General features: G+C 35.3%; 1 protein-coding gene across 1 annotated transcript in view; it reads left to right on the top strand.

The window, feature by feature from the left end:
- Positions 1 to 15,007, top strand: part of LOC107754895 (von Willebrand factor A domain-containing protein 1-like) — a 22,959-nt gene that overhangs the window by 5,115 nt on the left and 2,837 nt on the right. The window contains exons 2-5 of the mRNA XM_016571514.1: positions 4,723 to 5,280; positions 8,530 to 8,853; positions 10,071 to 10,364; positions 11,517 to 11,780. Coding sequence (XP_016427000.1) covers positions 4,723 to 5,280; positions 8,530 to 8,853; positions 10,071 to 10,364; positions 11,517 to 11,770 — 1,430 coding nt within the window. The 3' untranslated portion in view covers positions 11,771 to 11,780. The remainder of the gene's footprint in view (positions 1 to 4,722; positions 5,281 to 8,529; positions 8,854 to 10,070; positions 10,365 to 11,516; positions 11,781 to 15,007) is intronic.

Genomic DNA, 15,007 nt, shown 5'->3' with positions numbered 1-15,007 from the left:
CTGTGATGTGTCTCGCTCTCTCTCTCTCTCTCTCTCTCTCTCTCTCTCGCACGCGCTCTCTCTCTCTCTCTCTCGCTCGCTCGCTCGCGCACACATACACACGATGCGCAAAACTCCGCATTTTAACAGTCAATAGCAAATACTTAAACTAATAGCAAAACATACTTACAGTAGCTGATTCAGAAGCGCCAGATTGTCATAGCAAAGTCAGAATTACCTCCTCTCCTAGGTTCACGAAACGGTCGTCCATAAAATGCATTGCTGTTCTGTTGTAAGTAATCTTAAAGATTCCTAAATGCATCTACTTTCGGAAGGCCAAATAAAGTGCTTTTGCTTTTGCCTAGAAACACACAGCGTCTCCCTGACATGCTGCTTCAACACTAACTGCGGTTACTGAAACCATGCCTTCTTTCTTTGCGTGCACATTTGGGCTGCATTATGCAAATATTCCCACATAGTGACCTAGATATGTGGGGGCGTGTTAAAACGAGCCGTTTTAGGTGGGCGTGGCAGAGTCTTAACTTTGATAAAGAATATCTCTTTGGTTTTGAGACTTTAGTCTTTGCAACTTCAGGGATCTTATCTGTGCACAATCAGCTTGTAACACTCCAAAGAGAATGGAAAACTTGAAATCGCATCATATGACCCCTTTAATATGGAAGCTTGTTTCTGCTGCGGGAAGGGAGTAAAAAATGTAATTGTGACTTTTTATCTCACAATTCAGGCTTTTTTCCTTGCAATTCTGTGTTTATATCCCACATTTTTTCCTTAAAAGAAGTCAGAACTTACCACAATACAAACATAGAATTGTGAGGCACAAATATAGAACTGTAAGATATAAACACATTTCTGAGAGAAAAAGTTGAGAGATGTTAATTTGGTCGCAATTGTGAGACATAACCTCATAATTGCAAGAAAAAAGTCAGAATTGTGAGATAAAAAGTCCTTTTTTATTCCATGGCGAAAACAAAAACAAACAAACAAAGAAACTGTGAGATGTAAACTCAGAATTCATTGAAAGAAAGTCAGAATTGCAGACAAAAATATAGACAGAATTCTGAGAAACAAAATGTCAGAATTTAAAAAAGTCACAATTCTGAGTTTATATATCGCAATTCTGCGTGTATTTCTTGTAATTCTGTGTAAAAAAAAAAAAGTCAGACGAATAGTGAGATGAAAAGTCGCAATTACTTTGGTAGAATACAAGCTTCCATAATTTACTACTGTTCAGACTATAAAAAAAGAAATCAGATAAGAATCTGAAATGCCAAAAAACCCAATTTTTTTGCTGCCTGTTTGAACAAAACCATAGACACACCAACAGTGACTCACAGAGAGTAATTCTGGAAGAGCCTTGAGCATTTTGGCTTTGACTACAGGAGTTTCTGTGCAAAGTGCCACCGCACCCTGCTTCCAAGCGGTCTGGCAAAGGTCAATTATTTAGCAGTCACGGGTTCAAGTGACCCGATGGGCTCTTTTCTCTTAGCAAAGCAGAAGAAAACTATGCAAAGTATACACACGGTTTTAGATTTCATCCAAATTCATTGGTGAAACAGGACTTTTGTCACCAAAACATGCAAAAACAGAGCTACAAATATTTTTTCACAAAGATTCACAAGATTCTCTTGTAATTCGATTCAAATTGGTTTGGACGCCTCCAGATCTTCTCACAGGACTTGGGTGGGCGACTTTGGATTGTCTTAGGTGGCAAACGCTTGGCTCTCTGAGGCCTCTCGCCCACTCGCTCTCTCTTGCTCTTTTCTGCAATCTCGCTTTCTTCCTCTTCAGGGGCTTCTGGAAAAGCCTCTACATTCCGTCTTTTACTTCATATGGAACAGCCAATTCTCACCTCCCCCCTTTTTCCCCATGCCCGCCCGCCGTCATCCGTCCGCCTCCCGCTTATAACATCCAGTAGCAGGGCTGTTCCTTCCCCCATCTGTTTATGTTTATCATGCAGCTCCAGGTTGGAGGGCTCCTCTGCCAGGAAATTCCTGTAACGGCCAAATCAAATGTTCCATCTCCTGAAATATTGTGAAGCTCCCAGTTCTTCCTTATGCTGATAAATACTACTGTTTTCTTATCCTTATTTTTAGCATCTACCGTTCAAGCCCACTTCCTTCGCAAATGACTAATTTCCTCACTCGATTTCACACTTATCTCCGTTTGGCCGTTCTTTCTCAGAGTTTCTCCCAATTATATTGTGTTCACTATAAACATTTAACAAGTTTGTGGTCAGAGACTCACAGACTTTTAAGCCGTACACGGCATCTGAACTTGTAAAAACTTGTATGTCAACTTCCATCTGAAGCTGTGAAACTGAATGAATAAGACTGAAGGTCTGCACAATTTGGGGGGGGAAATCTGATACAATTTCTGATAAAAGTTGTGATTGCAATTTTTTAAAAATTGCAATTTAAAAAAAAAACTCCAGGTTTGCTGTGCTTGTCTGCACAATTTGGCCAAAAATGCACTGATTATATGTGACCCTGGAGCACAAAACCAGTCTTAAGCCGCTTGGGTATATTTGTAGCAATAGCCAAAAATACATTGTATGGGTCAAAACATTGTATTATCGTAAAATATCATAACATTTTCTATTATGCCAAAAATCATTAGGATATCAAGTAAAGATCATGTTCCATGAAAATATTTTGCAAATTTCCTACCGTAAATATATCAAAACTTAATTTTTTATTAGTAATATGCATTGCTAAGAACTTCATTTGGACAACTTTAAAGGCGATTTTCTCAATATTTAGATTTTTTTGCACCCTCAGATTTTCAAATAGTTGTATCTCAGACAAATATTGTCCTAACAAACCATACATCAATGGAAAGCTTATTTATTCAGCTTTCAGATGATGTATAAATCTCAATTTAAAAAAATTGACACTTAAGATATATCAATATGACTATAAAATAATGACAAGAATATTTTTTATTATTACTAAATAATATATTAGTATTTAAAAAATATATATTTTGTAAATATTACTAACAAAATAAGAAATATTATTATAATTAAATATTCACTTTATAAAAAAATGCATTCACAACAAAAAATGAATTATTGTTATTAATTCAATATGAAAACGTAATAAATATGAGGGCTGTCGCGATTCGTCGATTCTATTCGACTATTCGATTTAAAAAAAAAAATCATCTACTTCATATTGCCTGCGTCGACTAACCGGCAAAATACCGTTAAGTGCCGCATTTCACGGACGAGAATCCATAAAACATTATTAGACTGTTTTTCCAAGGCTGCATGATATATTAAGCCCATTTAAAAATCATAATTAAGCATAACTGTAAATTCACAAACGCTACGATTTAATTAAATTATTATATGTGATGCAGTTAGGCGTGTAGGTTACGCACGTGCGTCTCACAGCGGCTCCGTTCACAGTAAATGCTCTTCCACAGGAACCGTTAGCATTTACATGTGTGGAGCGTCTCAAACTCCATCTCTGTATGTTGTTGTGAGTTTGGGTTTATTATAACGTTCATCTGGGAACGCAACGTGCTACCTTTTTATGGTACACTACTGAATGGCAAAGTTGCAAGTTTAATAAAATGTTCTTTAAAATTGTTGATTTTTTGGTGGGAAATGAATCGTTTAGATTAATAGATTAATCGACAAATTAGTCGACAGATTAATCGAAATAAAAATAGTCGTTAGTGGCAGCCCTAATAAATATATACATATTTGTAATAATGAATTAATAATAATAAATTATTTTGAGATTTTTAATTATTTTATTTCTATTATTTCTATTTCTAAATAAATTAATATTTCTTTAATCAGAGTAATCATGCAGCCCTACAAGACTATCAAACCCTCTTAAAGGCACAGTTCACCCCCCCCAAAAACAACAACAACAACAACAACAACATCTTCTGTCATCATTCACTCACCCTCATATCGTTCAGAACCTTTATGACTTTGTTTCTTAATGTTTTGTGGTCTCAGTGTTTTTCTTTCCATACAATGAAAATAAATGTTGTTCAAAACCCCAAAACAGCTCAAACATTCTTTCAGTATCCTGAGGGTGAGTTAATGATAACAGAAGTTTAATATCTGGTTGAACCTGGCCTTTAAATATTAAACCTGGGGCTTGTTTATGCATGAATGACAGATAAAATCATGTGGCTTTTCTTAACTAATCAAACTTAGGATTTAAAAAGGGCAAAAGTCCCATGGGCATATGCAATCTTATAAATTAAGGATAAATTAAAGGATAAAATCATGTGGCTTTTCTTAACCAATCAAACTTACGATTTACAGCTGGCACAATAAACGATTGTGCAGTCTTTTAAGTTAAGGTTTCAGTTGTGGGTTTTTGCAGTGATGCCATAGAAAAAAACATCTTTGGCTCCTTAAAAAACTTTTCAGTGAACAGTTCTTAAAAGAACCATTTTTACTTAGTGTGAAGAACATTTTAATAATCTAAAGCACCTTTTTCCACTACAAAGGAATGAAAAGGTTCCATTTATGTTAAAGGTTCTTCATGGAACCATAGATGCCAATAAAGAACCTTTATTTTTAAGAGTGTACAGCCAAAGCTTGTATATGTACTCGCACAGAGTTCTCCTCATGCCTTGGAAAGTCTGCAGTGTTTTAGTGCTGCTATGTGCTAAATAAACACTCATCTCCCCCCTCTTGAGATGTTAAAGCATAGATCATTTCCTTAAATGTCTACTGTTGTTTTTCACCTACAGTTTTAAACTGCTGCGAGGGCGATGTCCTCTTCCTCCTGGACTCCTCTGGTAGCGTGGCCTCCTACGAGTTCTTCCGTATGGTGGACTTCCTCAAGGAGCTCCTGCTGCCTTTCTCGTTGGGGCCGGATCAGGTGAGGGTGGGACTGCTGCAGGTTGGGACCGAACCCCATCTGGAGTTCGGCTTTGACACCTACAGCTCCCAGGACGGACTGCAGGCGGCCCTGGGGAGGACTAAACAGCTGAAGGGCGACACAAACACGGTGGATGCTCTCCTGATGGCTAGGAACCAGGTTTTGAAACAGGGCGTGCCGGGAGGTGCCAGACCAGATCTGCCCAGGGTTCTGGTGTGGCTCACGGATGGAGTGGATCCCGGCGAGGTGCAGGAACCAATGGCGAGGCTGCGGGAAGAGGGCGTGGCCGTCCTGGTGGTTTCCACTGGTCACGGGAACTATCAGGTGCTGAGAGAGGCTGTGAGTCCACCCGCCGAGGAGCACCTGTTCTTTGTGGACATTGATGATATCAACATCATCGGCGAAGACTTGAGGAACGCAATTATTGGTGTGTTTTTGATCAAATGTCTCAAAACTGGGGGAAAAAAAAAAAAAACTACATTTTGTTATCACGTACCCTCAATACATTACAAACCTGTATGGCTTTTTCTTCTATTGAACACAAAGGCAGATGTTAAGAAATTCATGATGATATTTTCCATACTACAAAAGTAAATATTGACCATGGACCAAGCTCCAAAGAAGCAAAAAATAAGTAAATAAAATAAAAAATTTTTTTAAATTAAAATAAATAAATAATTTTTGTATATTGTTATTGTTAATATTGTTATTATTAATTCAGTATTAAATATTTAATATATTTTAGTGATATTGCAATGTAATTTTAACTAATTTATTATTACAATAATAAGAATCTAATGAGAAGTTCATGATGATCTTGATCTTGATGATCCATAATAGAAAAGTAAATACTGAACACGGACTGTCAAGATCCAAAACAGACAAAAAAAAAACTAATAATAATAATAATAATAATTATTATTATTATTATAACAATAATAATAACAACAAACTATTGTTATTATTAATTCAATATTACATAATGTTTTCATATATTTTAATAATTAATTTTTAATATATTTGGGGCCAGATTTAGTAAACGGCAAATTAACACGAGAGCGCAATTCCAAAACAGCGCCGATGGGCGAGGAAATTTCGGCGGGTGATTTACTGACAATGCACAAATTAAAGAACACAGACGCAACATCTCATTTCCATAATGACCAACGCAATCTACCAAGCACAGCGAAAATTAGCATAAGGATATGTTCAGATTCAGATCATGTGTTCATCTGGCATTCCAAATAAATTAATACGTGTGGAAAAAATCCTCTCCCTTCTACCACGCGCTCTCTGTTCTCTGCGGTGCATCCTCCTAATAACAATAATTTCAGTAATTTCAAGCGCAAAATAGTTTAAGACATGCTTTTTTGAGGGCGTTAAATAATGGCGCAAATGCCAGTAATTTGACGAGCACAAACAGTAAATATAGTTGCGTAATTCATTTGAATACTCTCCTCCCATACATTTTGCGCCTGAAAGGGAAACTCCTACAAATGCATATTCAATAAAATCAGGCACAAAAAATAACTGTGTCCATGCCTTTTCAGCGCTAATTCTTCACTGCGCGTCTTTAGTAAAACCTGACAGTACTATTTTAACGCCAAAAGACGGTTTGCGCTGGTGCAAGCTGTTAGTAAAACTGGCCCTAAATATATTAATATATTTTTTATAATATTAAAATGGAATTTTAAGTATTTTCTTACAACAGTAAGAATCTAATGAGAACTACAAATTATTGTATATCATTTCCATTTACTGAAAGAAGTGAAAAATAACCAAAACAAAATGAATAAATACATATAATTACACTTTCAAACAAACTTAAAGGTGAAATGTTGGGACTCCAAACATATTCATTGTTAAAGTAAATGTGAAATAAAATAACCATAAAACACCATATAAAAGTAGTCAATTCGTAAAAAAACACCATAAAAGTAGTCAATTCGACTGCTGTATATATTCTTCTGAAATTGTACTATTTATGTGAGGAACATACTGGAATATAAATAGTTATTTACTGCAAATTTCATAAATCATAAAAAACCATACTTGTAGAAATGAGAAGTTTGGAATGAAATTATAAAGAAAAAATAAGAATTATTGCTTTAATCCAACTCAAATGAAAACACAAAATTCTTGACACTTTACAAACAGACCCTGATTTCATATTTCATTCAAAGTAACAGTCAATCTTATGCGAGCGTTTTCTAAACAGGGAAAGTGATCTGGTGTGAGTGTGAATATCTCCGTACCTCCGCCCCAGTGTGCCGAAGGAATCTCGAACGCCAGTCAACGCCGACACAAATAGCTTGAGACAGCTCAAAGAGAAGAAGGGCCTGGAGGAACCCGCAGACACTGTAATGGGAGATGAGGGCTATTTATACAGAAATTATTTTGGCCTTTTGGACCCCCGGCAAAGTCCCCCGGAGCGCTAGACGTTGCTATTATTAGTGGGCATTCTTCCGCACATATATAAGGCGTTACATATGTGCAACTTCCAGACACTTACATAAACAAACGCATAGATCGCACGCAGTAATTCAGAGCAGGTGGTGCCATGTCCTTTTAGAAACAGCCCTAGGCATGGATTTAGTGACTTGAGTCACTCATTTAATTTCAGCCATCTCTTATTTCTCTCAAATCAAATGCAGAGATTATTCCGGAAATTACGCTTTGCATAATGAAAATGATTTTTATGACCATTACTTGTTTTGTTGTTGTTGTTGTGTCTTTAACAGTTAATTTGTGCTTGTAAGGATTATAGTATTATTATTAATTAGCATTAAATATGAACATTAAATGTATTATTATTAGTATTACTTGCATTAATTAGATATGTTGTAAATATGGTTATTATATTTACTAATATTTGTAATAATTCGTTTTATTATTAGCATTAAATAGCATTCATTAAATGAACATTAAATGTATTAATAATAATAAAAATAGTAAAAAAGTAACTACACTTCACATAATTAAATAGATTTTTGACTATTACTTTTTATGTTGTGTCTTAAACGTTTAATTTATGCTTAGAATAAATATTATTGTTATTATTATTTAATAAATATGATCATTAAATGTATTATATTTTAATAATTGTAATAACTATTGTTATTATAAGCATTAAATATGATCATTAAATGTATTATTTATTAGTATTATTAAAATTTTTTGGAATTAATATTACCATTAGCATTAAATAGCATTCATTAAATGAACATTAAATATACTAACAATAATAATAAAAATAAGAAATAAGAAAAAAGTACACTTCACATAATGAAAATAATTTTTTATGACCATAACTTTTTTTTTTGTGCCTTTAGCGTTTAATTTATGCTTATAATAATAATAATTAGTAGTAGTGGTAGTAATGTATTTATTAATTAGTGTTAATTAAATATGAACATCAAATGTATTGTTATTATTATCATTAGCATTATTTAGATATCATGAATTAAAAATTCATATTATATTTATTATTATTTTAATAATAATGTGCAACTTCCAAACACTTAACACATAAAAAACTGCAAAGCTCGCACGCAACAATTCATAGCAGGTGGTGGCATGCGCTTTTAGAAACTGCCCTAGGCATGGATTTAGTGACTGGAGTGATTAATTTAATTTCGTCCATCTCTTATTTCTCTTTCTCTCTGATCAAACGCAGAGATTATCCGGGCCGAGAGGCTACAGGTGAAGTCGGTCACCAGCACTACAGCTCAGCTGGAATGGAGGCCTGTGTTGGCCGGCACCGGCTACTATGATATCCAGTTTGGTCCCATCCGATCAGGGCAGACCGGAGGGCCGGGAGGTCCAGGCACCAGTCCTGGCACTGGTTTGGGTCCTTTTCAGAGGATCACGCGGCCCGGAGATGCCAGCTCTGCGAAGCTGACTGACCTGCGTCCAGACACCACGTACACAGTCACGCTCACACCAAAGGCCAACCTGGAGTTCCTCAACTCTCTTCACACCACCTTCACTACCCAGCCAGGTGCAGATCTCTCAATAATATATCCAGATCAGATTTCATCCAAAAATCAAAAGCAGAAGAAAAAATTATATATTTTGCATAATATATATATATTTTTTAATCACAATTACTTTTTTGGTGCACCTTGTTTAATTTATGCTTATAATAATAATATTAATTATTATTATTATTGCTTATATATTATATTGCTTAATATTATATTAATTATATTATATTATATTAGCTTAATATTGTTATTGTTAATGTTGTTATAGCACTTGCATATCATTGCTCTTTTGTTGATTTTGATTGCTTCTGTTGTCCTCATTTGTGAGTCACTTTGGATAAAAGCGTCTGCTAAATGACTAAATGTAAATATAATAATAATAGTAATTATTATCAGTAGTAGTAGTAGTAGTAGTATCATTAAATATGAATATTCAATTCATTATTATTATTAACATTACATAAATATAATGATAATTATTAATAATAATATTAGCATTATTAGCATTAAATAACATAAATTAAAGAAAATTAAATGTATAGTAGTAATAATAATAATAATAATAATAAAGAAATTATACTTCACATAAGGAAAGTGATTTTTATGACCATTACTTTAATATTATTATTATTATTATTAACATTAATTGGCAATAAGTAAATATGAACATTATTGTTGTTGTTGTTATTATTATTATTATTAATAGTTATATTACTATTATTACTGTTATTATTATTAGCATTAATTAAATACCATTAATTAAATATGAATATTAAAATGTGTTGTTGTTAATATTATTATTATTATTATTCTTGGCATTAAATAGCATTCATTAAATGAACATTAAATGTAATAATACAAATAATAATTTAATGCTCATATTTAATTAATGTTAACTTGATATTAAATAAATTGTAATATATTTTTGTAAAATTAAAATGTAATGTTAACTCTATTACGATAATGACATTTTAAGAATTAAGAATTAAGAATCACTGAGAAATACTGAGAGAGAAAAAAAATAATATATATATATATATATAAACTGGTATCCACTGCACATTTACTGAATACGACTGGGTGCATATTATCCCCCTTATTTTATTAGTAAAACGGGATGTTGACTTTAAACATGCCAAGGGACACAGAAGGCATATAAACTTAAGTAGAACTAAATAAAAACCTTGTTCAAACATTGAGATGTTCTCCTCTCTCATGTCTTCACCGCCAGTGAATCCTCCTCAGCCGGAGGTGCAGACTCTGTCGACAGTGACCGTGTCAGAGTCCAGCACTAACAGTGTGCGTGTGAGCTGGGGTCCGCTGCTGCCTCACCTCATCCAGGGATACCAGCTGGAGTATTCAGCGCTTCCTACAGGCCCGCTGCGGGTCGTCAGCGTCAGTAACAGACAGAACTCCACAGTCCTGACCGGCCTCCAGGCCGACACGCAGTACCTAGTCACCGTGAGCGCGAGACAGGCCTCCGGCAGAGAGAGAGCCATGACGGTTAAAGTCTGCACACAGGAGGGTAAGAACCAACAGATTATTATCTCATTATCACTGCACTTTCCTTTTGTAGTAAAATTACACATTGTAGTTATATGAATTTACTTCTGCTTCCTTAAACTCAAACTCAAATGGTATTACAATTCAAATTTATTTTTAAATATGGGAAATGAATTAGAATTTCCAAAGCATTCTGAGTTTAATTTAGAAAATGGAGATATCTAGTTACTTGTTTGTCATTTTGATGAATTGATTTGGTTTCTGCAGACTGCTGATTCATTTTTGTAGGCCAACCTAGAAGTTAACATCACTTTTTGGTTCCCTCGACAAAATACCAATAGAAGTTAATAAGCTCTGTGACCAACAAACGATTATAATTTTTGTTTTGATACAAAGTTTTGTTAAAATAATCTTTACAAATTAACACATTTATGAATTTCGATTCATTTTATGAGTTAGGCTATAAACAGGCTGTAATATTTTTTTTATGTTTTTGAAAGAAGTCAACAGGGCTGTATTTATTTGATCACAAATACAGTTTACAATACAGTAAAAGTATTTTTTTTATGTTTTTGAAAGAAGTCAACAGGGCTGTATTTATTTGATCACAAATACAAATACAGTAAAAACAGTTAAAATGTGAAATATTATCATAATTTCAAATAACTGTTTTCTATTATTTTAAAATGTAATTTATTCCGGTGATGTGTTATGTGATCCTTCAGAAATCATTCTAAAATGCTGATTTGCTGCTCAAGAAACATTTCTTATTATCAAAGTTAAAAACTGTTGTGCTGCTTAATATTTTTGTGGGAGCATGATATATTTTTCTTCAGGGTTCTTTGATGAATTGAAAGTTCAAAAGAGCAGCATTTATTTGAAATAGAAGTCTTTAGTAACATTATAAATGCCTTTACTGTCAATTCAATGCATTCTTTCTAAATAAAAGTACTAATTTCTTTTTAAAAATTGACCTAACCCCAAACTAATTATTTATTAACAAAATATTAGTATTAACTAAAACTTGTTTTAATTCATTAGAAGCATCTGGAATGAGATGCTTTCCAATGGGACCACCCTATTTTAATGTTCCTGCCAATATCATTCCCACATCCCCTCCCTCGAATTCCCAGCAAGAAGTGGGAAGCCTGACCTCTCTCTCTGTTTCTCTCAGTGTTGCCAGCTCTCTCAGATCTGCAGCTGACCACAGTGGGCAATGAGTCAGTGCAGCTCCGCTGGAAGGGGAGTTACGATGGTCTCCGTGGTTACTGGGTCACATGGGAGCGAGGTCAGAGCCAGCGCTCCACCCTGTATCTACCACCCAACCGGCTCTCCACCACCCTCAACCATGTGCCCTCCAGGGCCCGCGTCTGCGTCTCTCCAGTGTACCGGACGGCCCGTGGGGAGGGACTCTGCTGCACTGCTTAAATGGGCTCCGGTGAGGCGCATGTCAGGGAAACATGGGGATTATGGGTAATTTTATATCATGAAATAAGTAGCTGTATTTAATTTTTTGAATAATGATAGCAAAAATATATACCTTAATATGATTGCTTCTCCGAAATCAACAATACAGCTAGTTATTCCACTTTGAAATGTGTGTTCTGTGTCAGAATATCTGTTTTTATTTTGGTCTGCGTGATTCCGTCCACTGCCAACTTAAAGGGATAATTCACCCAAAAATGAAAATTCTGTCATTAATTACTCACCCTCATGTCGTCCCAAACCCATAAGACCTTCGTTTATCTTCGGAACACAAATTAAAGGTGCACTAAGCGAATTTTCCTAGACGATGTTGACATTTGAAAGCACCAAAACAAACACGGCCATACCCCAACAGGACCTCGCCCCTATTTTGATATCTCCGCCCCACACGTACGTACACAACCATGGCAACGATGATGGCAGAATCTGCCAGCCGAGGGTCTGAAGTTGTGTGAAACAAAGCAAAATCAACGTTATTCGCTGAGGTCCTGTGATAATATTAGTCCCGTGCGAATCGGCATCTCTGTGATTCGGCCAGCAGGCTTCGCTTATCCCGTGCGAATGCACCACACGAAATTCAGATGTGGTGGGGTAATTTCAAAATCACACAAGGTCCCCAGATAATACTAATCCCGTGCGAATAGGGCTTTAGTAAGGACATCGTTAAAATAGTCCATGTGACATCAGTGGTTCAACCGTAATTTTACAAAACTACGAGAATACCTTTTGTGCACAAAGAAAACAAAAATAATTACTTTATTTAACAATTCTTCTTTACTATACAATATTATAGTATATAGTATACATGCGCATATTTTCCTCTGCTCGTAAACAAGGCGCAGCACATGCGTGTTCTATGTCAGCAGCACCACACGCATGCGTGGTACTCTCCATAACAAGGTTATTTTCGTAAACGAAGACTAAAACTAAGACGAAAACGATTGATGAAAAAACTCTTTTGTAAACTGAAATAAAATAAAAATGACAAAATAATTGAAAAACTAAAACGAAACGAAACTAACAACAGTTATTGAAAAACTAACTGAAATAAAATAATCATTATCAAAAATAACCATTTTCGTAATCATTACGCTCTCACCCCTTGGCGGAAAAATATATGAGCTGTGTGGCGGTTTAGGGAAATACCTATAAATTGTGCATGTGCACATGGGGTTATCTGACGGAGAGACGCAAAGCAGTTTAAAGCAGACAAGGTTATTTTCGTAAACGAAAACTAAAACTAAGACGAAAACGATTGATGAAAAAACTCTTTTGTAAACTGAAATAAAATAAAAATGACAAAATAATTGAAAAACTAAAACGAAACGAAACTAACAACAGTTATTGAAAAACTAACTGAAATAAAATAATCATTATCAAAAATAACCATTTTCGTAATCATTACGCTCTCACCCCTTGGCGGAAAAATATATGAGCTGTGTGGCGGTTTAGGGAAATACCTATAAATTGTGCATGTGCACATGGGGTTATCTGACGGAGAGACGCAAAGCAGTTTAAAGCAGAGTCCTGCACGGATCTTGTTTGGTAAACGCGCACCAGCAGTACTTAACAGAACACTCGACCCGTTATCCAACAGCAGCACTAATTTAATTCTGTACCAGACCAGAACCGTTTGACATAATAAAGACTGTGAGTCGCGACCCGAACCGCACCCGCATTAAATCTATTACATCAGGTAGGCAAAATTATTTACTTTCTCATGTAACAAAATTAGGGATTCTAAGTTGGTGCACGCAACGCAGCACAACGTGATAATTAGGCTAACAGAAAAAAAAGATGAGAACGCGCATCCTTTCTGTAAACAATACAAAACTTTAGCCTAGCATCTTGTGATCACTCTGCCAGGCCTTCGGACAAATGTGCATAGGCTAAATCACATCATACACACACTTATAATTCTTCATAAATGAAAAGAACATATTCAAATATGAGCCTTTACTGTTAAATGCGATTGCTGTTATTATGGAATTTCATTAGTCCCAGTTATGATTTTTGCGCAGTTGTTCACGGAAAAGTGAGCAAGACACGACAGTTAGCCTACAATATCATGATTATGGTTAAATAAGAAAAAAGACTAACCATCATAACCAAATTAGGCTACATTTATTGCCATATTAAATATCCTAATACACATCATTAGATATGACATAAGCACAACTTGTGTAGATTTATTTAGTAAAAAGGCTTGACTGCTTCATTTTGCCGTATATTTGTATGCTTTTACCATTTAATCAATCTCAGCATGCGTTAATTTTGTGTCGCTAGTCTTTTGCCTCACTAAGGCTAAATTAAGTACACAGGTATTTTTATAAACAGTTTTTCCTTCTTCCGTTTTTAAAAAAATCTCCGTCCACATGAAAACGCAAACGCATGCTATGAAGCACTGTCAAGAGCATGCCAAACCAACAGGTGGCGATATAATCTCAACCGTAAGACCCCTAGAGTCAAGGTATGCATTCACCTTGAGAACTTCATCTTTGTTTCCAAATGCAATGACTTCAGTTTTCTCCTTGATTAAATGAAGAATGTTCTGGCACATCCAACTGTTAATTTCATCAATGCATTTGCCGAGGGAGTCAATGGGGCTGTAGTCATTAAATTTGGGTATCATCAGCATAGCTGTGATAGGCAATTTGGTTCCTTCTCATTATTTGACTTAGTGGGAGCACATACAGGCTAAACAAGAGTGGTGCAAGAATTGAGCCTTGTGGGGCTCCGCATGTCATGGACGTCCACTTAGACTTATGCTCTCCTATACTCACATAATAACTTCTCCCTTCTAAGAATGACCTGAACCATTTGAGTACCATTCTACCCGACCTAAAAAGCCTCTGCATCAAACTAAAACATTTTTTTTTTAGCAGAGGCATAATAAAACGTGGATAAATTAACTCATCAACTTGCAGTGTAAGGCTTGTCGCAATCGTTCCTGTTGCGTGTCATCAATCTGGCTACCCCAAAGAAGGGGGTGGGAGAAACAACTCTCCAATATTTTTAATTTGGACTGCAGAACACATTTCAACTGCTAGCTGTCAATATTACATACTGCACCTTTAAAGGGTTAGTTCACCCAAAAATGAAAATTAGCCCATAAATTACTGACCCTCAAGTCATCCTAGGTGTATATGACTTTCTTCTTTCAGACGAATCCAGTCGGAG

Source organism: Sinocyclocheilus rhinocerous, unplaced genomic scaffold, assembly GCF_001515625.1.
Source record: "Sinocyclocheilus rhinocerous isolate Xijiao unplaced genomic scaffold, SAMN03320098_v1.1 scaffold2788, whole genome shotgun sequence".
In the NCBI taxonomy this organism is placed as follows: Eukaryota; Metazoa; Chordata; class Actinopteri; order Cypriniformes; family Cyprinidae; genus Sinocyclocheilus; species Sinocyclocheilus rhinocerous.
This window is presented reverse-complemented; position numbering and strand designations above follow the sequence as displayed.